This window comes from Seriola aureovittata, chromosome 10 (assembly GCF_021018895.1).
Source record: "Seriola aureovittata isolate HTS-2021-v1 ecotype China chromosome 10, ASM2101889v1, whole genome shotgun sequence".
Lineage (NCBI taxonomy): Eukaryota > Metazoa > Chordata > Actinopteri > Carangiformes > Carangidae > Seriola > Seriola aureovittata.
In genome coordinates, this window is record NC_079373.1 from 11,106,560 (window position 1) to 11,131,413 (window position 24,854).

General features: G+C 41.4%; 2 protein-coding genes across 3 annotated transcripts; one reads left to right on the forward strand and one right to left on the reverse strand.

The window, feature by feature from the left end:
- On the forward strand, positions 1–6,358 carry sigirr (single immunoglobulin and toll-interleukin 1 receptor (TIR) domain). The gene is made up of 10 exons (XM_056387226.1): positions 1–279; positions 1,447–1,725; positions 2,018–2,225; positions 2,319–2,446; positions 2,852–2,992; positions 3,083–3,226; positions 3,450–3,552; positions 3,706–3,856; positions 4,437–4,614; positions 5,358–6,358. Exons 1-10 carry the CDS (start codon positions 210–212, stop codon positions 5,528–5,530), a joined length of 1,575 nt encoding a protein of 524 aa, XP_056243201.1. The 5' UTR covers positions 1–209; the 3' UTR covers positions 5,531–6,358.
- Positions 6,359–6,688: 330 nt separating this feature from the next.
- pkp3a (plakophilin 3a) lies at positions 6,689–24,720 on the reverse strand. Of its 2 annotated transcripts, XM_056387222.1 has the most exons (14): positions 24,641–24,720; positions 21,517–21,694; positions 17,049–17,140; positions 15,790–16,517; positions 14,633–14,756; positions 13,503–13,707; positions 12,222–12,396; positions 11,559–11,676; positions 11,304–11,468; positions 11,021–11,203; positions 10,771–10,924; positions 9,636–9,831; positions 9,391–9,478; positions 6,689–7,896 (listed from the first exon to the last, which is right to left on the reverse strand). In XM_056387222.1, exons 1-14 carry the CDS (start codon positions 24,647–24,649, stop codon positions 7,855–7,857), a joined length of 2,457 nt encoding a protein of 818 aa, XP_056243197.1. In that variant the 5' UTR covers positions 24,650–24,720; the 3' UTR covers positions 6,689–7,854. The 2 variants fall into 2 exon arrangements, with proteins under 2 accessions (XP_056243197.1, XP_056243196.1); XM_056387221.1 differs by lacking the exon at positions 24,641–24,720 and having other exon boundaries at positions 21,517–21,862.
- Between the last annotated feature and the right edge of the window lie 134 nt (positions 24,721–24,854).

Below are 24,854 nucleotides of genomic sequence, written 5' to 3' on the forward strand. Positions count from 1 at the left end.
CCTATAGCCGGGAGAGTTTCTGGTCTGTCCAGGTGCAGTTGAACAAGCTGAAGGCTGACGTCCGCGGAATCAGCTCTACGGCTCCTCACAATGTAGCTAAACTGTAATAAACTAACACGTTGACTTTTAGGTAGTGATGTAGATTTACAAAAACTCTTTTCTCGGTTCATTTCTCACCTGAGGACGGAGGAAGAGGAGACCTGCGGCTCATGGCTGTGATTGTAGTCGCTCTCATTTTGTTGTGCACCGGGTTATGGGACAAGACTTTCCTCACTGCCGGTAAGGATATTCAAAATGAAACTTTATTTACTTGAATTTTCTCAAACAGGATAGGTGTACACCTTGTTGGAAGCTCCAGATTAAAGTTGCTTCAGTTTTTCCACAGCTGTATGATTCACCTTCATGTTTCCTTTATAATCAAAGTGGTCGCAGACAGAGTTTCGGGATGCTGGACAGGTAAATACCAGGTCAGTGTACATACGGTCAGTGTGTACAGCGTCTCAGTATCTGTCAGGCTGTCACATGATGTTGCCTGGTAACATGAGGACCAGGCCTGGACTTCGGACCCAGATGTGTTATTATGTTTGAGAAACGGTTAAAATAAACAAATAAAGCAAGTGGAGAGTCAAGGAGGAACCAGAGAGAGAGCAGTCATGCAGGTGATTTGTGGGTCACGACGAGCGCATGCGCTGAATATCTTGAAGAACAGGTCCACATTTAATAGGCCAGTGTTCTTTAGTTAGTTTGATGTATTTTAATTCTGCGACAGAGAATCGATGAACACGACTCTGCTCTTTGCATTGCGCATGTCCTCAAACCAAGAAGATGATTCAGTACTTTTAAAAAACAATCTAAGTCAGCATTTTCTCAGCGTCAGCGAGTCAGCGAGGGTGAAAGAGCAAACAAGATCACCTCCTTGCTCCATTAGACACTCACTGTTTGTCAAAAGCAACACTGAAGCTAAACACACGGTCTTCTGTAGCTCCACACTGTATGCAAAGTGTTTACATCCACAGGCTGTATGCAAAGCGTTTTCTCAAAAGGAAGCAAAGCCGCTTCTAGGAATTTGCATAGTACTTGTGTCGTGCATAGTACTAACCCTCACATAACAAAGTAGAGCTGCATCTGCCCCAATACTGTCCTTGTTATGTGGACCAGGTGTTGGCCATATGAAATACAGTTTCACTTTAGTTTTTTATCTATTAGGTGCATCAGTTTTTAGTCCTTTTTAGCAGTCCTTGCTCTCATGTTAACTCACATAAAAATGCCTCCAGAGACTTCCACACAGTAAGGTGTAGCGATTTTAAATTTGGAAAGAAGAGAGCCCTAGTATGGGGTGTGTACTCAGTTCCCTGAATTTAGGGAAGTTTTGGGACAGAAAAAGTTGGATTGTTGGATCCCTAACATAAAGAAGACTGTGTAAACCTCCACTGTCTCTGTTTGTAGCTCAGACTTGTGTGGATGAGAGCAGGTTTAAGGAACAGGTCGTGTACGTGGAGCCGCAGGGGCCTCCATATCGGCTGAAGTGCCCTCTAGAACCTTTTCAACCCCAGAGCTCCCCACAGCCCCGGGTGACCTGGCAGAAGGACTGTCAGCAGCTCCACAATCAGGAGGGGAGGGCCTACCTGGAGTTTATCAACCTCAATGTGGAAGACCAAGGGAACTACACCTGTATGCAACAAGGCAACAGCACAGCCTCATTCACTGTGCGTCTCATAGTTAAAGGTAAGTACTATTTATAGTACACTGTAATAGTGCAAGTGCAATGAAGTCACTTAAAAGCTGACACTGTAATTGTGGCTCTCTAAGCTATTATTTGTCCCTGCAGTAAAATTAGAGTTTGTATGGGGAGTGAAGGGGCTAGTTGAACAGGCTGGCTACAACTGCAAGGTGGCATTTTGTTTCAGCGTGCCCTCCAGCAGCCGTCTCAGGCTGTACCTGGCAGCTGCATATGAAGGCCTCTATTGTCTGCAGCTCCTGCAGCGAACACAGATAACAGTGGTATGTCCTTACACAGAGTCCCAGTGCTCGAAAGCCCCAGAATTTCAGCCTAATGGAGGCCTGAACAGACTGTGGAGCGACGTGGGATCCTCTGTGAAACTCAACTGCACTGCTCTCCTCCTCTGGGACCCAAATAAGGAGCAATGTGGCACCACACTGCAGTGGAGTAAAGATGGCCAACCCCTCACCAACCTCACACTTTACATGCAGAATACCTCCTCATGGTGACTAAGCTTTTAAAACAGCAGATTTCCATTATCATGCTCAGGCTTTAATGAAAGTGAAGGTAAGATCGAGTTTTCTGTCCTACTTACCAGGTCTCCTGCTGTCGGCCAGCTGATGGTAAACAGTCTGTTGGTGATTACACTCAGGGAGCTGGAAGATTTTGGGCTCTACAGCTGCACAGTGAGGAATGTTTCATCTGATTTCAGCCTACAGAATTCAAGTAAGAAAACAGCTTATATGCTGGATCTGCATTGTCTCATCCTGCATCTTGTGTCATATTGTCTAAAAGTGAACCTACAAAAGAATTTTACAAAGACACACACAAACCCAACAAAGCAGACAGGACAAAATGCAGCACAGAATATGTCCTGTATCTACACTGAAAATCATATGAAACCACACACAGATACATCCAGTCTGTATAATCTCATAGCAAGGAGCCAGTGTTAAAAAGGTCATGAATTGATTCTAATAGATGTTAAACATCTGTGAATTATTTATGCATTGAAAATATGTTTTTCTTAGTTGCAAGGACCCAGTTGTTCAGACACACTCTACTAACAGAATCCCTCTATTGGTTGATTATTTTATGCTTATTTTGTATTGTTTCTCTGTGTGTGCTCAGACAGACCCAGCCACACTGGCGCTGTTATCGCAGCCACCGTCCTCCTCCTCTTCCTGGCTATAGCTGCTCTTGTGTACTCCAGGTGTCACTTGAACATCAAACTCTGGTACAGGAACTCCTATGGAGACTATGAACTCAATGGTGAGTCTGCTGCTTGGTGACACAGCATACGATGGCTGTAGACGTGCAAGAATGCAGCAATAAAGCCAGTGTGTCTCTCTGTGTCTTCAGATGGGAAATTATATGACGCCTACATCTCCTATGTGAGCAATGACTACGACAGGAAGTTTGTCAACTTTATTCTCAAACCTCACCTGGAAAATAAAAATGGATACAAGGTGCATCTCAATGACAATGACATCCTACCTGGTGGAGGCAAGTTCACACTATAATGTACTACATGCGCTATTTTACAATGATGAAACTACATAAATACTCTTCCTCACACTCCTGCCTTGTAGTTTTCTGGCTGTTTGTTCTCATTTTTTACCTGTAAAAGGACATTTTGCAGTATATTGATATGTTGTTGTTTTTACCTGTTACTTTGGGTTGCCAATTATAAATTAGTTACTTAACACAACACACAATGTGTCTCCAGAACCTTCTGCAGAGTTGCTGATGAACGTGAGTCGTTCTCGGCGTCTCATCGTGTTGCTCTCTCACGCTTACCTCGAGCAGGACTGGTGCTGCAGTAACTTCAGGTCAGACTCACACAGACTAACTGAATTTAGTATAGACAGAATAAACCTGAGTGAAACTGATGTGGCATGATAACAATGTACCACTTGAGGTCAGTGTTGCTGCCATATACTGCAGTTGCTTTTGTGACATACTGTAGCTGTGTGTGTCTTCAGGCAGGGCCTTCTGCACTTGTTGGAGATATGTCCGCGGCCTATCCTCATCATGTTGGAGGGTCAGTCCAAACGCATGAGGCCTGAGATCAAGCAGCAGCTCAGTGAGCACCAGCACGGCCTCACTGTACTCACCTGGAGACACAACTCTGTGGTAAGATCTTCTATAATACCTATTCTTTTAGAAGAGCGAAAGCTCAAAAAGAGCACACCTACAACAACATACAATGTGAGTAACTTTACACACCATTACTCAGTCCACTACAAACCAGGGAAAAAATAGAGACGGTCCAGTAATCAGACAATAACCGAAAACATTTCCAACTTCAAGCAGAAAAGTTTGTGTTCATGTATGATCACATCGCTCGCAGGGAGAGAATGATTCAGAAAACAGGGTCTCAAGGCCTCAAAGCCAAAATGTTAGTATCATTGAGAGTAATATCGATTTATTTAGTGTGGAAAATTATATTCCAGCAGTTGGGAGAAAAGAATTTGTGATTTGCTAATAAATCAGTTGGCAACAATAAATTATGAAATAACAATTATTACTCAGTGTGGAAATGTGTGAAATGAATCCACATTCATTTAGAAATGTACTTATACAATAAACCATATTGTAATATGATAGAAGCAAGTGAGGCTGTTTACAGTTGAGGAATAATTAATGCGTCAGTCTGACTCTGATCGCATGGTGTAATGTATCATGTTGTGTCCCCGTGTGTTTGTGTCTACAGACTCCCTCCTCAGTCTTCTGGAAGGAGCTGGCCTTAGCGATGCCTCGCAGGGTCATTTTCCGCACTGAGCACGCAGGCGACCCACAGACAGTGCTGCAAGATGACAAAGACCCCATGCTGACCCTCGAACCCGACTACCTGGACTGCCGCTCAGACACTGACCCTGCTGGAGATCTGGGTAAGAGCAGCAGTCGCTGCACTAGTAAAGTCCTCAAGTACTAATGTTAGGTTCGCTGCTCACTTAAAGATAAGATAAAAATAAATAAAAAATGCCATTCATATTTTTTTTTACATATAAAACTTACTTATAACAAAGTGCAGTTGAACCCTGCTTGACCTAGTCTGAATCAGCAGACAAAGATTTAACTAAAGTGAATCTCAAACTTCAATACCAGGAAATCATATCATATGATGAACCTGTACGTATCTACTGTACCAGCTTGTTTGTGATGTTTTGTATCCAAGGACACATGTTATACAGTTCAACATTTTAGGAAATATGCTTATTTCAGTTGTTGTAGGACGTAAGAGTTGGATGAGTAGATCGATATCACTCTGATGAAGCTACACCCAGGAGATGGTTATCTTAGCTTAACACAAAGGCTGGAAATCAGGAAATAGCTGGCCTTAGTCCAAAGATAACAAAATCGACCCACCAGCATCTCTAGAGTTCCCCACCTAAGCATGAAAACAACAGGTCGTGGTTTAACATGAGGTCAGGTGCTGGCTATTTTTGTGGTGCAGTGACTTTTTGAAATCTTGTTTCACTGTGAGGCAATGAGGGACAGCCTGTACAGCCATACACTGTGTATAACCAAAGGCCAGAATTTCTTTTGAAATTTAGGAGAGATGAGACACTGAGTTACATAAAAAGTAACGACCTTTACGACCTTTTTTCCACCTTTCGTCTTTCTGTTGCAGGGCTGCGCCTCCCTGTGTACAAGGCTCTGGCCTGTACAGCTCCTGTCCTCCCTGCTGCTCCCATCACAGCCGCTGAGCCCAAATCCTCGGATATCGACGTGTCGGACTTGGGATCACGGAACTACGGGGCCCGCTCAGACTTCTACTGCCTGGTGACTGAGGAGGACATTTGAGCCACACTCCCCTCACTTCTACTGATCACTTAAAATGACCATCTACATGGAGATTCCCAGTAGCATTGCTAGGGGCTAAATTTATTTCTTCTTCTTCAATATGTTGTTAAAATCAAAATGTTACCTTTTTCTACTTCCATTCACCAAAAGAGAGGGGAGAGGGAGGTAAACTCACAGCCATGATGTCTCTGTCAGTCCCCAGCAGAGGGCAGAGTAATGTCAGATAATATGAAAGGAGCAGTTTGTTGACAGTACACAGATGGGTTGGAAAGACTGAGAAAATACGTGACAGACTCCAGAAGTCGGATTTTAACTAGGGCTAAATGATATGAGAAAAAAAGGAATTATTTTGACAGATATTCTGATTGTGATATGAGTCACAATTTTAGTTGAAATGGTAATTTTTGCATTTAATTTCACTGAATAAAATGTACAAATTATGCTGATGTGATTTTTGTTGGGTCTGAACCAAACAAGCATGGTCCCTTATGTCTGGAGAAGATGAATTGTAGCCTGCAGTATCTCTGTTGCACCACAATGCTTCATTTATAATGATATGTTGTGACACATTTTACTTTAATCAACTACTTGCATCTCCTGTCATTTAGATATTGCACTTGGCTGTATTGAAACTTCAATAATATATTGATTAATTGTTCAGCCATAATTTGAACCTTGAAAACTTGATTGCACTCAGGTCATTCGATACAGCGCGACGTCCGAGGACAAAGATCGAACAGTTCTTGGCATCTCTGCTTTGTGTGTCATGTAAACTGACTCTGATAACAACGTGGCATTCATGCTAATAAAACACTTGTTAGCAGACTATTTCTCTCTGTAGGGACCGACGCTCTCTGTTCTCCCGCAGTGAAATAAGAGGCTAAATAAAGGCGCAGCACAGGTCTGGTATTGTTCCTGTCTGAGCAGGAGCAAATATGTAAACAGGGAGTGGCTGACATTTCACCATGTTAGCGTCAGGGTGTTACATCGACGCAACATTGAATGCTGCAGCACACACATGAGAAATGCTTATAAAATGACATTTCATTTCCACATCTGTCTCTTTATTGGCTGAAAAATATCCAGATGATACATCTGCCTGTATACAACACAACAGTAAATATGAAAAGTCAGTGTTTTTAAACACCCACACAGAAACACACAATTACCATTTATTCCACAGAGTAGTCATTTTTAATTGGGTTTTTTTTTTTTTTAATTGAATATTTTGCTTAAATACGAAAACAGGTTGCACAAAGAGTTTTAAAAGTATTCAACAGTCCAATGTCAAATAGTTTAAACAGTGTGTGAATATTGCAATTGGTCTCAAACACTAAACAAATATTGTATTTGTTAGTTAAGTTAGGACCGTATCCTTTCACCCCTGTTTCACACACAGTATTTATAACATTAGACGGCAGATACAATGACATGTTAAAGAAAAAAAAACTTTGAGTTCTGTTTGACAAAGTGATTAAAAAGACATATCAGCATTTTGTATAACACAGATTTCGCAACTTTAAAAAGCACATAGGTAAATACAAAAGTCAACTTTGAAGGTACAATCATTATCCCCAGATTTCTAAATCAAATGCATTAACATCAAAATTTCTGTATTTCTAAATATCCTCTGGTTTACATTCAGTTATAACTATGTTACATATGAAGACATATTTATCTATCCAAAAACTACAAAAACAAAGTACATAGCTACAGTATACAAAATATTTCATCTGATTTCTGTGTAAGAGAGAAAGCATTATTTACAAAAAAGATGCCATGTTAGTACCAGCCATGTTGCATTCATGCTGTTAATTAAGTGCAACAGCGAGAGGATAAGGCACAAGTGTTCACTATATTGTCAATGAACAGTTTGACACTGTTTTTAAAAACGGCCACGGACCACAAACAGCTGCGGTTTCATCTGGAAACATGTTGCTCTGACAGAAAAGAAATCCCTGATTCCACATTAAACACACAGACAGTTCAAACAAAGACAGTAAATGGTTTAAGGTACACACATATGTATCAGAGTCCATCAATAGTCCATCATACTGGATCCACGTTTCTTGCACTGTACTGATGTCCATTGAGTTTTAAAATATGCAGGATGTCCTTTCTTTTTTTTCCCCATCAGGAAGATCCTCCGTCACTTATGTGTTCATGTTCTTATCACAAAGTATGGCAGATAAAGACTGAGCCTATGTTATCTTTGAATAGTAGAAAGAGTTTATTTACTCCTGCATACCTGGAAAGATTTCTTCCATAGGATGCAGGACTGAGGGCCGTTTTATAAAGTGAACTTTTACAACATTACTTTTGTTTTAGAGAGTCAAATCTGCAAAATCCGGTCTTGTAAACCCTTTCTGTAAAGCAAAGAAGAGAAAGAAGAACTGTTATGACATGGTATGGACATGAAACAGAAAAAAAAAGATGTAAATTTATTTATTTAAGTATTAATTTCAGTCTTTATTCTTATATTAGATATACTGCACACCACAGAGGTGTCTGTAATCGTAAACAGCAGCTCACTCAAGGTTGAAATCTGACTTGGAGAGACGTCTGAGCTCACAATCCATTTCAGAGTTACGCAATTCATAGTTTGAATAGCTTCATTTTAGTACATTGTTTGTCACATGAACTCGACTGATGTTGTGCGGGTATCTGATTATTAAATTCAAAACTAGAAGTAAGATGAGCATTAACGCATTTTTTGTTCTGTTGTGACTTGTTCATTAGGAAATAAGCCGAGTACCGCACCCATGGGAGGGGCAAGTCGTGATCTGCGGAAGGCAGTAAACCTACCTAGTCCCGCCCAAGATGTGGACCTGCCTGACTGGGTGTGTATACGTGTGTGTGTGTGTGTGTGTGTGTGTGTGTGAGATGAAAGAGCAGCAGTGTGAGCAGCCAGAGATATATGAGTTTTGAACATATGCCATCCAACTGCCGAGGGAACTGCAGAGACTGAGGAATGTCATCCGTCTTTCTCACTCTCTCTCACACTCACACACACACACACACACACACAGACACGTACTTCTGTCTTTGAGAGGCCACTCATTGACATTATGCATTCCCTTGCCACTTACCCTAACCCTAACCATCACAACTGAATGCCTAACCCTAATTCTAACCACTCTAAGTAAACTCTAAAACCAAGTCTCAACCATTAAACAGCCCTTTGAATGTTTGTCGGAGAGTGAGACCGGCCAACATGTCCTCACTGAATACTTTTTCAGTTCTTACTATGTAGCATTTACAAGTATACACACACACACACACACACACACACACACACACACACACACACACACACAGCACACACACACACACACACAGACACACACACACACACACACACACAGATATGAGAATGAGGGTGGGGCAGCGCCATGAAGAGAAAGCTTTTCCACTGAGCTGTGACCTGTGTGTGGCAGAATCTAACACGTTGCTCCTGCCTCATGAAAAATAATGTTTTTCATGTTGTAAAGGTTTTGTACTAATCTGAGGGCACCCGGACATGTTTGGTCATTTTGAGGGTGCAACACTTTGGAGAGTCTTTTATATCAGTTTTAATTATGATTATATAATGTGTTGTCAGTGAGTTTCATACCTATTAACATATAGAACCTTATGTTGTGGTTTGATAACGATAATAATCAACTTTGATTTGTACAGTCTTAATTTCATCTGGCTGGATGTGATCAGAACCTATTGCTCTCCTAAGATTAAAAAAAAGATTGAAAATATTTTAAAAACTGATGTTGTGTATGTTATTGATTTTTTTTCCCTTTGATTTTTTGACTGTATAATGATCGATCATGCAGAGCTCCGTTTCACTCATGTCTACGGTCTCTTACGTCTTTGTACTGTTTGTGCAGTTTCTTGTACTGGAACATGTTGCTGAGAACTGTGGCTGCTGCTTTGGACGCTTTCATTTTCCCAGAACTAGAAAGAAAAGATTAATTCAAGGTTAACGCTCGGTAAAAATAAACTCATGTGAGAAGTTTGCAATAGTTTGTGTCACATTCAACATCAAATGTCTGCATCAAGGCAGCAAGTAGACACACATGTTTTATCAACTGTCCTTTTAAAGAGCACTCACCTGCTGTCACGTGTGTTCTTGATGGCGACCAGTTTCGCCAGGCCGTCAAAGAAGGCGATGTCTCTGGCAGCTAAAGAGCTGCCGGTCACCAGGTTGTTGAGAACACCACAGATGTTGACCACCACCTCGCTGGAGGGCTCCTTCTGGTGTCCGTCAGCAGGCAGCTTGGTCACCAGGTTGTTCACCACCTTTGTTGCTGAAGAAACCAAGACGTGTTGTTAGGATAATATGTTTAAAAGGCCCTGAAAACCTGTTTTCACAATCAGCTAATTACCATCAGCGATGATATCCTATATGTAACTGCAATTTTCTGTCAAAGTTTGAATAGTTTGGTTAATTCTCAAGAGATTTTCTCTGGTTTCTGTCTTTTCTCACTGGTTTGAAGAGGGCAAGACTCGGCTTGACAAAGGTGATGTCACAGATTTCTATGCAGCAATCAGGATTTAGCAACTTTCGAATCAAAATCTAATGACGGTTGTGATGTTGTTTGCTTTTTTGCTTTTGACAGAATGATTGATATCTGATAAAACAACACCCAGAAAGTCCTGATCAAACAAACTAGCTCAAATTCTGAGAGTTAAATACTTTATAAAAAACCCTTAACAATATTTTCCCAGATTCAAATCTTGATTGCTGCACCTTTAGTGAAACAGACGAATGTTTGATTCCATCATCCTTTGTATTCCAGATGTTCAAGTTTGTGTTTCTTGTCCTAAATTTTGGTGTCTGAATTTAAGCAATCCATTTTTTTTTACTTGACTTCAATTATTCATTCAGAATTTGACTAATTTGACTTATCTGAAATTATGAATCCAGTAAAAAGAATACAGCATCAAACATTAAGTAAACAGTAGTGGTTATATGTCGCAATGAAGTATCTAGCTGCCTTTAAGTTTCAGATGATCATGGCTTATATTTGCTTCCATGTGAAAGAAAGTGAAGAGAATCAAAAAAGGCTACAACAGGCAAATCACATCTGAATTCAACACTGGTGAGCAGTTTGTCAACTCACAATGCACCAAACTAGAGTTTGTCTCAAATGAGACACAACAACAACAGATTATAGACGTTCTGAACGAACCTGTAACTCGGAGGGATCCAGCTTTTTAAGAGGAAGGAAAAATTAAAGACTTACCCATGTCGCCCTTATCCCTGGCATGGCGGGACAGATTTCGGAGGAAGCCGGTGAGGGAACGCAGCTCCAGGTCATTGTTGGTACGTAGGAGGTCCAGCAGCACGGGCAGCATGCGCTCCTGCTCCAGAGCCACTCGGCTCAGCACCGACGCCCACTGCAGGACCACGAGAGAAACAACTCGTATATGAGACAGACTGAGGTCGCTGCATTTGAATGCTTTTACAGGAGAACTCATGAACATGCTCCTTACCCTCTTGTCTCCAGCTGTGATGTTCTGCAGAGCTCCAGCAGCTGCCTCGCGGGTGGTGGAGTTGATCTCACACTGATGCAGCACGCGGTTGTACACCCCAACTATCTGAGGGTGCCACAGCCACTCCACACCCTTTGGCACCCGAGCAACCTCGGTGAAAGTGGACAGATCCTGGTTCTTGCTCTGTCAGGGGGGAGGAACGTACAAGGAGACGGTGTTAATTAGACGTGCTGGTCCGCGCACACAAAACGCCTGCTGATGGATAAATCTAACATGTACGTACATTTTTGGCTTTCCTGCTCTGAGGTGTAAAGCAGCCAATGGCGTCACCCTTCCCTGTGTCCTGAGCTCTGGTTGGTCCTTCAAGGCGCAGCATAGCAGAAGGAGGCATCTCACTGTACAGCTGGTAGGAGAGGTTCCTCAAGACACACACTGCATTCTCCACCCCCTAAGAACACACACACACAGATAGATTAACACACACAGTAAAGGTAAAACTAGGGCTGAGAAGATCAGGCTCAATCTCTTCTCGTCTCACCTTGTCTTCTGACTTGTTGTCATCCAGGGAGGCCTTGACGTAGCCCACCAAAGAGTCCACCAGTCCGTGTGTCTCTCTCATCTGCTGACGGGTCTTTTCGTTCACAGAGCTCAGATTTCTAAGCGAGTGAGAGGTCAAGAGAGTTATTTCGGGTAGTTCATTCAGGAATCATGCATTTTATTAGTTTAACGACATCGTGCAAACGGAGATGCCAAGAGGGCAGGACAGTTTGGGCCTAGGGATGTGATTCCACTCCTGTGTTGCAGCAATGCGCAAGTACAGCTTTGATTTTGCACCGACATGATGAATATCATGCAGACAGCATCGCAAATATTCCCCAAATGGTAATTTATTTGGAGATAAAAACCCTCCAGTGCACACACAAACAGAACAGAACCAAAGCAACCAGAAACTGGAGTCATGCAGGTGTTTGAAAACAACAGTGAAAAGTAATGGGTGTGGTGAAAAAAAAAAAAAAAAGAAAAGCTCTGGTAGCTGTCAGCTGACACATGGGTTAGGAGTGTCCTGCCAGAACAAGCTCACCAAATGCAAATATCATGGTCATGGGAGAAAACGCAGGCCCAGACGAGCCAGAGGGAAATACAGTTTAACGAAGTAGCACGATGCAACCACAGAGCTGAGACGCAGATAAATGAAGTGCACCTGAGGCATCCTGTGGTGTTGTAGAAGATGTCGGCCTCAGAGGGGGAGAGATTGACGTCCATAGAGTCTCCGCCTCCAGACAGAGGGATGAGGATCTTCTCAGTCAGCTCAGGCAGCGTCTCCCTGGCCAGTTTCTCCTTCAGATTGTCTTTGGATGAAAGGTTCCACAGGATACCTGCACACACACAACACCAGGGACATGTCAGCAAAACCAACATTTATTCTTCATTTTCACCACTGCTTATAGACATTTTAACTTTAACCTTCTGATTTTATATTAAGCCCAGTTCAAAAACTTAAACGTATTATCTTTCTTGCCGTAATTACCAGACAGACATTAGAGTGTATCAATCTTCTCATCCAACTATTAACAAGAAAACAAATAATTTCCCAAAATGCTGAACTACTCATTTAAGGCTTAAACGAGGTGTAAAGCACTTGAACCTATAAATCACATCAAAACCTATAAGAAAAACTCAAAGGGCCACTCTGCATTATTTATCACCTCTTTCCCAAAGTTTCTTACTGGACACATGACATTGACATGAGTTTCTCAAAGATCCAATGGATATAAATCAAGGTGCAACAGCTCAAGGGAAACAGTGACAAGGCTTTCACTCATAAAAGGGAGTGGCAGATACACTGTTGGTCCACAGGCCCAGACAACTCCCTCACACTCCCTCATCGTCTTCACACACCCTATGGAAAAGACAGCAGCTCCACCTCCTGCACTTTGTGTACTCAGACACACATGCCTAGAAGATCTCCACACCATGGAGCTGGGGTTGCAACATACATTTTTTTTTTTTCTGCTGAGAACATATAGTTGCGAAGAATGACCGCAGGCAGAAACAGAACTTACTTAGACTTGAACTGTGAATAGCCGACAGACATTAATGGCAGTTACCAGAGAAATTACAGCACACTGACTAAAACAAAGAACACCAATATACAGAAAACTGTTTGTGTCCATTCCTGCTTAATAAGACCAACCCAAACTATAATTTAGTTAGAGTAAATACTGACAATCTGGATTCTCTTTGTTACAGCTTACAGCTACACCTCCTGTTTATTTGGTGTAGAATAATATCAATTTCAAAGGCTATTGTTTGCTCAAAGGATTTCAAGGACAACACTGCCAAGATCATGTTGCATCCAAACACTGTCTAATTTGCATTCATTTCTGCTTGAGGTTAAAGTCCAAACAAAGCAGTCTGAAATTATCCGTGCTTGTTGTGTCATGTTTTTTATTTCTAATAACTGTGATCAGAGTTTTCTTACCTGTGATATTTTTGTGGAGCTCATCGTCTGTCTCCTTGAGCGCCTCGACCAGCTGTGGGATGCCGCCCTCCTCGATCAGGGCCACTTTGTTGTCCATATTCTCATAGATGAGATTGCGTGTGGCGCCAGTGGCATAACGCTGCACTTCCTGGTTGTCACTGTTGAACAGCTTCACCAGCTCCCCAATGCCCTTGAAGCGACGCACCTTGAGAAAAAACAATGTTCAGTTTAGGATTTGTGCATAAATTTTCATATATAATTGGTTTTTTTTTCTTATTTGGCTTGTACAGAAACTAAACGTGAGTATTCTCATAGATTAAAGCACCTATGGGGTAGAATTTTTTATGTGATTATAAGATCTTTCAAAATATTCTAACTTTAAGTTTTTGTTTGTTGAAAAATTGTTAGCGTTTCAGGTTCATCCTAATCATCTCAATGTGGCTGGACTGGATGCGTGCTAAACTGCAGTAAGCAACAGTATTTCTTCATATGACTTCTAAGAGTTGCCAAATTCTGACATAAGGGCTTTAAAGGCTTTAACGAAGTACGTTTATTTGCTTTTTTGCTCAAATTTAGATGAAAATATTCACAATCACTCTCAGGTCTGTATAGTAAATACTACCTTTGGCTAACTGTTCCCCCCTGTTTCCAGTCTCTAAGCTAACCAGCTGCTGGCTGTACATTCATACTTACCACACAGATATGAGATATGAAAATAAGAAAGTGAAAAAGTATTTTCCCAAAATGTCAAACCATTTTTTTTTAATAAAGAATCATCTGGATCTCTTTTCAGACAAATCATTACATAACTAATCTAAACCAACTCAGAGGAGTCTGCATCCTCAGAGCTGAACATAACATCAACAAGCTAAACGCACTTCACACATCAGAGAAGTTTTAATCTCTACTGTATGTCTGCCATACGTCACCTATACAGGGCAGAGTGCAGATGATAAAAACAAAGCAATGTGTGGAGCAACTGGAGCAAACCAGTACAGGAGCAAAGCTGTCTCTAATTTATGTCACCAGAAATGGAGAAAAAGATTCTCATGAATCAAGTTTCTCAATAGAGATTGCAGAAAGGAAAGACTCGGGAATTAGAACCACAAATTTTAATCAGTTTGAAGTACCTCATTTTTGGCGTCGCTGTCATTGTAACACTCATGTTGAATGTAGGCGGCACCCAGGACCTGCAAATCATGGTCGGACTCCCTCAGGTGTTGCACTGCTGTGGACATGTCCAAGGAGTGGATCCTACCAAAGGAGCAAATTAACAAATTCAAGCACAGAATCTAAAACATGTAATTATGTCATTACCCCGCTGTTATGTATGGTAGCACAAAATATGTCTTTTGGACGTTTGAATGAAAAGCAACCGAGGAGCCACAGTAATTGCAGTAATTATTCATAGATGATTTGTTTCTTCTCTGAGAAATTCAGCTTGTTGAGTTTCTTCCAAATCACACAGTGGTCTGCAAATCCGCTTGGCTAACCACGCACTGTGGATGTGTGAAATGTGAGGACTGAAACTAAGCTGCCACACCCAAAACCAGTCCTGCCACTATAGGGCCACCTCCCAATCCACAGCTCTTAGGAAATACACTGTTCAGATCACACACTCCCTCTCTCTCGAGCCTCCTGGGTGACACATGGTAGTTGTGACACCACCATAAGGGTGCATTAAATTCACTTGACTGTCACTGAGAAAGCAACAAACTGAGTCACCAGAATGACAAGAGCTGTCATCTCTGTCATTGAGTATTATTACCTAATTGAATGATACATGTGGCATAAATTCCCTTGAAAAGACCACAATCAACAATGCATTAGTCTGTCTCTCAACAATTTCTGACTTCCCTACGTTGGCTCTCAACCTTGAATCCGTACATTTCTACTGATGACATTTACTTTAAAAATTATCACAAATATCGAGGTTCATTTAAAAAAAGGTGTAATGGTTTCCTAAAACACCTCGGCAGAGCGGTTTCTAACAAACAAACTGAGTCACCAGAATGACCCCCCAAGTAAACAAAACATTTGTTGGGAACTATTTTCAGCAGCGGAACAGGACGTGGCTTTGGCTACACAGGCAGTGTTTGTTAGTAGGATCAATTCACTCGTGGTTCTTGGGAATTGATGACAGTATGAAAAGGACAGAAAATGACAATACACACTGAAGATCTGTCAATAACAGTATGAGAACATGAAAGACACCCAGTGCATCAAATGAAAACATTTTCATTGTGAGTGTTCGCAGAAAAAGTGGATGAGCACGTGAGCTTCTCACCCGCTGAGGTTGCCCATGCTGATTCCAATCTCGTTCTGCCCGCCGTAGATGTCCATGCCCTTGCCGACACTATGCATGCTTTTGATTGACATGGCACGGGACAGGGTGCCCGGACGCTGCATAATTATGTTCCCCTGGGAAGCAGAGGAAACTCCGGATGCTATGAACCCCCTATCCAATGTGTCTCCTCCTCTAACGTAGGAGCCCCCAGACACGGAGCCCATACTCATGCGGTTGTTTCGGTTTGTAATCCTGCTGATGGTGCGGTGGGCTGGGCCTTTGAAGGAATGTTGCTGGACGACCTCCACCTCTCCTCCTGTCATCCCTCCACTGCGGGAAAGAGTGCCACTAAGAGATCGGCGCATGGGATGCATGGGATGCGTACAGGTCATGTTGCCTCCTGCTTGCCTCATCTGGCTGGTGTAGCCATTGAGTGTGCCCTGGCGGTTGTAGGTGGCGTCCCGGTCGGATACCATGCTGCCAGCATCGCTGCCGTCAACCATCCATGGATTTACAGGCACTGTCTGCATCCGCATTGAATGCATGGAGAGGGTCTCTGGGTCCATTCGGCTCTGTTGCCTGCCGGCTTGGTAGTTGGACATGCGCATGTCTTCTCGGTAAACACCGCCACCAGTTCCACCGCCTCCAACACTGATCCTGTGGAACTGGGCCAGGTCTGGGGCAGCAGACTGGCAGCTGAAGCCCGACCTCTGGGCTACTTGAGGACCCTATGGATGAAGAGAAAAGTAACCGTTACAATCAAATGTAAATATGTAAGAGTCGCTCATTGTGTTCCCAACAGTTTATGTGGATGAATTTGTTGTGAGTCACTGCACATCATCAACAACGGTTTCTAAATTTGATGAAAGTGAAGTAACCACCAAGACAGGAAACAGAGGTCATGGCCTCAGCACATTTTTTCATATTCATTTCCATTTCGCATATAAAAATAATACTAATTTAGGAGTGAAGGGATTTATTATTGACTCAGATATAAAATATGACACATTGGACAGAAATCTACAGCGTCAAACATCTGTGGCAGAAACCCAGTGTCTTCCTGTTGAAACACTAAAATAGAGGAATGTAGAGGGTGGACCTGAAAACCCTGAGCTGATCTCATGACAGCTTACTGTGAAATACCACACATGCTGAGTCCTGGATGACCCACTGTGACACCAGCAGAGGGTCAGTGATGATGTTTCCATGATATGTGTGAATACATCGCTGAAACAGTGAGATAATGCCGTTGTACTCACCATTGTTCTAGAGCCTGAGTACATGTAGGACGACTTGGAGCTGAAACTTGGGTTATAGGTTTGATATTTCACTGCTGAAGAACCGCCGTAGTCTGAAATAAAGCAATAAAATAGAGTAACACATGATTACTGCATTTAATATCACATTTATAACAGTGATACAAGTGTAAAAACTTTCCTGTAAGACTAAAAACTGATTTCAAATAATCTATTTAATGCATTTCAATGTCTTTATAGATACGTATAAAAATGGGAAAGTAGCTTGGCAGCACTTGTCAAACATACAGTGAACTGTAAAATCTGTCAAATCACATAAAAAATTGGAAGATTAAAATGTTTTTCCCCAGTAAAACTGCAGATGTCAGCTTGATAAAAAAGAAGACTAACAGGCACTTAATTCTTTTCAAAGCCTCCTGACCTTCCAGTTGTACACTCTTAAAACTTGCAGCCAAACTAAAGTAACAAAAACAGAAGGTGCAAAAAAACAACAATTTTGAGTCTATATTGAGATACTTGTCGCTTATAAACACAAGCACTTCTAAGCCTGTGATTGCCGTTTTGCCTAATGTGCTATTTAGCCAAAACGTTAATTTATCAGCTCTTCATGTGGATTTTAACAGCTGGAAATAAAAAGTGTATTAAGTGCTCTCCCGTTGCGCTTGAAATCTGTTTCCCCACATATCTGCGTGTCATGTTTGAGCCACTCTGTTTATCTCCTGTTCTGTATGCAGTTTTGCTGGAATATGCACATTAGAGGTGTTACAACATATTAGCTATTTTTTGCAAGCAAGGACTTTCCAAATGCCATTCTCCAGAAAGTTCCGCCTGACTCAGCGGCTGACTTGTGTTCCTTAAACGACAACTAAGACGTCAAGTGCGGACGGAAAATGTTACGCCTTTTCTTTAGTTTTCCACCAATCAGGGACCTTTTTAGGGACCTTTTTATCCTTTTAAATTTTTAAATACATGAACACTGTTAACACCGTTTGTTGTGTGAGGTAATCATTGAGCTCTGCTACACACATAAATAATTTAGCATCAAGTCAGGCAACCTTTGTTGGTGTCTCTGCACCATTGTTTCATTCATTGTTATTCAAATAAGTAACATGTAACTGAGACAGATGTTTTGTGAATGACCTACTCTAAACATGGAAAAATTATAAGTAACAAAAAAAGACATAGAGGTAAAATTAAATTCTTAACGATGATCAGCATGAATAAGATTCAGTGTGAATAGCTGGTGTCCTGTTGCACTGAGGACTGCAGGTTCCCAGTGAGCAAGAAAACGACCTGACCCGTCGCCGGGTCTGACGTCTCCGGTTACCGTTCACTGGGAGAACAGTTTACATCTGACACACAAATGCATCAGTTTGTCTCCGTCAGCACAGCGAGCGCATAAATGTTCTACCCCCATTACAGATGAGAGCGACCTGACAGGTGAGCAGTGAGCATGATAAAAGGCATACAGCAAAAAGTTCACTACAGCAGGAGCTTTGAGCGGCAGCGGCAAATATCTGGGTCAACTGAAATTAGAATTCGTCAGTGACAAAACTATGAACCCTAGAAATGAATTTACTGTCAGAGTATTCTTCTGTTTTTCCAGGAATGAAGCAGTAATGCAAACAAACATTACACAACAGCCTACATCCATGCAGCGACTCCGCGATGCTGCTTTAATTCACATACAAACATATCCTAGTTTAGTGTGTTAGTGTGACAACATTTGCACTAAATACAAAGTGCAGATGAGGCTGATGGGAATGCCATTAGGTTTTCAGGTATTTGGTCTTAAATCAAAGTGCTGAACAAGATAAGTCTTAAACTTATGATGGCACTGGATGAAAAGTTCATCACTGAAGTCATTACACATCATGCAGAGGGAGGCAGAAATGTCTGCACTTCACAAAATAATTAAAGGACAAGTGTCAGGGGATCACCAGAGTCAGTAGGATTCATACTCTGCAGATCATTAATATCTGTGCAAAATTTCACAACAATACATCAAACTGTTTTAAAGATATTTAAAGCCTGTAACTAAAAGTGCCAAGAAAAATCACAAAATGATTTTTGTGGCCATGTTTGTGTGTCCTGTACATGTGTGTCTGTCTGTGAGCAGAGGGGAAGGTTTGCCAGCGCGCTTCATTTCTACAGGGCACGAACACACACCAAACCAGTTGGTACGGAGGAGGGTGACTGACACATCCCCTTGGCCTCGCTCCAGCTCCAACCGTGGCAACGCCCTACACACCTGAGAGCCTCAGCCTTTACAACACACAGGAAACACACCCTGAAAAATCTTTTAGCGAGGAAACAACAACTTTTTTTCTTCCCCTGTTGTTTTTGAAAAATTTACTTTGATCACGCACACACACACTCTTTTCCACTCTCACTTTCTGCTGAGGCTTGTCCACCTATAAGCAACAATTAGTCATTCACATAAATGCGCAGTTGTTGCAGGATTTACATACAGTGGAGGAGGCGCTCGTCACAGAATCCTGTTGTATTCCTCATGTGTGAACGATCATGCATTCATAATAAACTTCTCCACAGCCACAAACCAGACCACTGAAATCGCAGCATTCCCTGTCATTAAGAAATTTTCTCTTTTTCTTATACAGATTTCAAGAGAGGAGAGATATGACATGACAATGTTTTATGACTGTGTGCTTTCCCCCCAGCAAAGCCCAGGGCAAAGGACGGGCAGAGATAACAGTGGGAGCCGTAGTTTTTCATACATTGGGGTAATGTTCGACTGAAGAGTTTGACAAGTAGATTGTAGGTAAAAACAGGCAGTGACCTAGTTTGTGGACATGTTAAATGTCCCTCTGCATTCCAGCCTTTAAAAAAGGCACATACTGTGTGTTTTTCTGTTGAGGCAGGTAGTGTCGGAGCCTCGGGGAGAAATTTAAACTAGAAAGGTGAGAAAAAGATTCTTCTCAGAGGTCACATAAACAAGGCTCTGACTTCGAGCTGCTGGGTCTGCTCCCTGTACATTGGTTCAACACTGTGAATTATGGGACATGAAGGAATGTCCTCCTGCATCAGGCAGCAGCAAGCAGAGGTGCACAAATTTTAGTCACCATGTTTCTAAAGCAACACAAGAGAAGCCTGCGTCCGTGTGTAGATCTACATTTGACGCTCTTTCGGCTTCTTAACCACATCAAAATCATCCGATGTGTGGAACCTTTACTTCCACCTGTGGGAGTCTCACCGCTGCTTACATAACAATCCCACCTCCACCCTGTCTGTGTGACAAGACGATGCAGACCAGACACTTTTGACAAGGTGACGTCTTTGAACAGACGCGACAGCAGCTGGTTCTCACGATGCTCACACATCTCCCAGGTATCTCCTGAACCCTCACCACTATAAGCCAAGTAAAGCCCTGAAACCCAACCCCACAGAGGGAGGCTTTCACCTTGGTCTGCTATCAGGGAAGTTCATGAAAGCAGCACTTGTTTGGGCCTGTTAAACATTAACCCTTTCTCTCACATGAAGGTGCTCGACACACTGTAAGATCCCTGCTGCATGAGGCTTCGGCTCAGGTTCATCTGCTGCAAACCAGCAGAGCAGCTGAATGGACAAATTCCCTGATGAGAAACAAATACATAGGAATGCAGCAGGGACATGCAACACACACACACACACACACACACACACACACACACACACACACACACACACACACACAGCAGGCGTATTAATGCATGTACATGCTTGAACTTGAAAGCAAAAGCTTCTCCACTGATCAGATTCATGCTGAGGAAAGCAGATTCAGGTTCCAGTAAAATAAATGACACGAGAAAGAAACTTCTGATAATCTCCTGAGCTGAAATGACTAGGCAACTACGTAATCGATTAGTCAATCAACGGAAAATGTATTATTTATCCTTCAACTCTCTTGAAACTGGATTATGCGTTTGTTTTTTTTTTTTTTGTTTTTTTTTTTTAACAAGTCACTGGTTCCACTTCTTAAATGTGAAATATTTCTGGTTTTCTTATATATTGATATATAGTTAATGTTATTATACTATCTTAGCTGTAAATGAATGTCTGGTGTGAATCAATAAGATGAAACAATTTATAAAAATACACAGGATCGTGACAGTTGTTTCAGCTGGTGTCCAGTAGCTTATTTAATGTTCAACAATGTCGGTTTTTTATCAGTTACTTTGGGGCGAGGCCAAATGAACCAGGGTTATAGCGCTGACTGGTCTGAAAAGAGCTCTGGCTCCACAGCTATAGGTGACCAACTATATTAGGCTTCAAACACAATAGCAGCACTACTGTCACACAATGCCACCTGCACCTGCGCGGTGGCTTTTTCCCTTTAATTCCCCCACTTGTCCACGCTGAGCCCAGATCAGGTCATAGCACTCAGTCATACGGAAATGTCACAAAGCAGAAGACAAGTCCGCTGTAGTTCCTCATGAAAGTCAACTTGATGCTTGATGTTGTCGATGTTTACCTGACATGGCGTAGTGTGAGGCTGATCCATTCTGCCGCGGAAGTGTGGGCTTCTCGGCCAGTCTCATCTGGACCTGCTGCTGGACGCGCCGCGCTCTGGACATCTCGTCCGACATGGAGCCCCCGTTCCCCAGCTGGATTTCAGACGGGAGCCCGTAGGTGGTGACCGAGGTGTTGGGCTGTAAGGCGGACAAAAACACGTTCTCTGAGGCCATGGTACTCATGGTGACAAGTTAAGAGGTGAGACGCCGGGAGAGAAAAAAGCGTCCGGACTGAACACGGGTTGTTTGCTTCGTGGCAGCCGAAAGTGTTTTGGAGAAAGTTGAGAACGGCTGAGCGCGAGCGGAGATTCACATTAGCAGGGGGTGGAGCCTCAGTGAGCCGAGACCACCTGACTCACAGGTGAGCTCAGACGCTGGTCTACCCTTGGATAAGAATCACACTGACTCACGCTAAACTTTTCTCACAGCTTCTTTCCTTTTTTCTTTTGTTAAGTTTTACTTTGATTTTTGTTTTTTTAAATAGGCTTCTTTGTTTGAATGTAACTACAGTTTTGTATGTGTATGTAAATGTAAAGTACATTTAAGTGTAAAAGTACATTTACTCAAGTAGGCTACTATACTATACTGTATACTGAGATTCTAAACCATATCACAATAGAAAAATACTCCATTACAAATAAAAGTACTGGCTGAACAATATACTTAAAGTATAAGAACTCAGTACAAAGTGATCCCATTCAGAATGCTATATGAATCACATATATTATTATCATCATCATCATCATCATCATCATCATCATCATCATCATCATTTGTATTGTTATGATGATGATGATGATGATGATGATGATGATGATGATGATGATGATGATGATGATGATAATGATGATGATTATTATTAGTAGTAGTAGTTGTAGCAGTAGCAGTAGTAGTAGTAGTAGTATTGGAATAATTATTTTTGTGTACATGTGAGCAGACTTGTGATGTTGTCATGGTAGAGATCATTTTAACAACTTATAGGCTACTGTAGGGTAGCTTCATATATAAAGATTTATATTTTAAACAGTGATCATGTTTTATGTATAAAGTATTGATCTGAGAAGTAGCTAGCAGCTAGATCTGTGACATAAAATATACAAATATTTCCATTTGAATTGTTGTGGAGTAGAAGTATAAAGTAGCATAAAGTGCAAGTACCTCGTCGTACTTATATACAGTACTTGAGTAAATGTTACTTTCCAACACTGATTTCATGCTTTTTATATTTACATTTATTAGACAGCTTCAGTCGCTAACTGTCTGTGTTTTTCCACAGTATAAGTACTTTTACTTTTGATACTTTAGGTTCATTTAGCTGATAACACTTTCATACTTTTATTTAAATAACATTTTCAGGACAGGAGAGTTTTTATATTGCAGTATTGCTACTTTAACTTAAGTAAAGGATCTGCACACATCCTGCTTGGAGATTATGTGTACCTATGTTATTTGAAAGTGGATCCTGTCTTTTGAAATGTGTTAAAATATAATTTAATGTAGAAAATTTTTGATTTAATATTATATGCTTTCAACAGTAAGTGGATAATAATTATTTCCTATCATTATTCAAATACAAGCAAAGATCCATCTTATGACAGGGTTAAAGAGAAAGTGGCTTTGTGAACAAACCAGTTTAACCAGCTGTCAATCATTCAGTCCTGTCTAACAGCCATAGTCAGTGGAGTCATTCATTGATTAATTAACAGGGCTGAATGTGATAGGGTTGAGCTTTTTTATCTGAAGTTAAACATGAATAAACTGTAATTCATTACACCACATGTCATCCAGTGTCTTAGAAATATCAACATGTTACATATTGTTTAATTTTACATAAGCAGTTCATTTACATGTACTTGAGTGATGCATAGAGTCTGAAAAATCCACCCTGCTAATAAGGTAAATTAAGATTATTATTTAATTTTTCCCGCTGTGACTCACCACACACAGAAAACAGTCAACAGTCAGACACATTATGATGCAGCCCAGTGCAGCAATACGGGTTCAAAAACGGAAGTGGAGAGAGAGTCTGTAATTGTAACTGTGCACGATATTATCACGTGTATTATTAACACAATATTAATATTTGGTTCTTAAGATATATCATGGCTATGGGGCGTTGAGTGGCGCAGTGGGTTGAGCAGGCGCCCCATATGTAGAGGCTACAGTCCTCGCTGCAGTCGGCCCCGGTTCGAATCCCGCATCGGACGGCCCTTTACTGCCTGTCATTCCCCCTCTCTCTGCCTCCCCATTTGTCTCTCTCTACTGTGTTATCATAAAGGCATAAAAATATCATGGCTATCATCCATACTGGTACATCGCAACACCCCTAATATCTCATAAACCTTAGACTACTGGATGCAGCAGAGAAGACTTTCTCTTGCAAATGAAGGTGATAATGAATGGAGGACTGTTAAAGGTGTGGCTCTTTTGAATCAGAGCCACACCTTACTTTTATCTGGCTTGTTTTATTTGAGCTTAGCAACTGTGAGTCATTGTAGCCAAAACAGAAAATGTGAGTGTTGTTACGTGTTTTATGGGGCATGTCTGTGGTTCCTACCTGTCTGGATACAGATTACAAGGTTCAAATAAATCACAGTTGGAGGAGAATAAACATCTTTATCTGAATGGATCAAAGAATTACAAACATCTACTGATCACTTTGTTAGCTGCATTCCTGTCTGCCTTCCTTTGTTTAAATGCATTTGAGAAGAAAACCAAGAGATGAATCTCAGGTTATTGAATCAGCCAATAATTTCCCTCAAGGGAGGCTGAAATTTTAATTTCCCTGAAGCTGATCAAAGTCAATGGATTTACACTGAACCAGATGCAGCATGACATGTATGGAAATGTGACCTCCTTCCTCAGTTTGCTATGAAGACTTCAACTTCAGTGTCTCAGCATATTTGTGAGTAGCAACAATCAATCAGCTTTTGCAAATTTCAGTAAAAACATAGAGACGCTCAGTGAGTCTGAGATGGTAACAAATGTTCTCAGTGGAATTAATTTTACTTTATAATTCAAACAGAAATTAAATACATTCATCTGGAATAAATATCTCTGAGAAGGCCATAGATTTAGACTTACCATTACCATTGGGGCTGAGTTGATTGTGGATGTTCTCTCTGAAGTGGCGAACCTGCTCGTCTAACAAGGTGATCTGATCTGGTCTGTCATTAGAAAGTATCAAAAGTTATATTAACAGTCACCGCCCAGAAAATTACAGTTCTCTTTTACATCGCAGGTAAACATGGACCATACACAAAACAAAAGAGATGAGTCAAAGACTATGACACCATAG

Excerpts from the sequence above, each read along its gene's own strand:
- sigirr (XM_056387226.1), top strand. The coding sequence starts at position 210 with ATGGCTGTGATTGTAGTCGCTCTCATTTTGTTGTGCACCGGGTTATGG. Across the intron at positions 280-1,446 it reads CAAGACTTTCCTCACTGCCG|CTCAGACTTGTGTGGATGAG; the intron begins GTAAGGATATTC and ends CTCTGTTTGTAG. Across the intron at positions 1,726-2,017 it reads TGTGCGTCTCATAGTTAAAG|AGTCCCAGTGCTCGAAAGCC; the intron begins GTAAGTACTATT and ends GTCCTTACACAG.
- pkp3a (XM_056387221.1), bottom strand. The coding sequence starts at position 21,739 with ATGAGTACCATGGCCTCAGAGAACGTGTTTTTGTCCGCCTTACAGCCC. Across the intron at positions 16,518-17,048 it reads ACTCAGGCTCTAGAACAATG|GGTCCTCAAGTAGCCCAGAG; the intron begins GTGAGTACAACG and ends CTTCATCCATAG. Across the intron at positions 9,479-9,635 it reads AAGAACACACGTGACAGCAG|TTCTGGGAAAATGAAAGCGT; the intron begins GTGAGTGCTCTT and ends TTTTCTTTCTAG.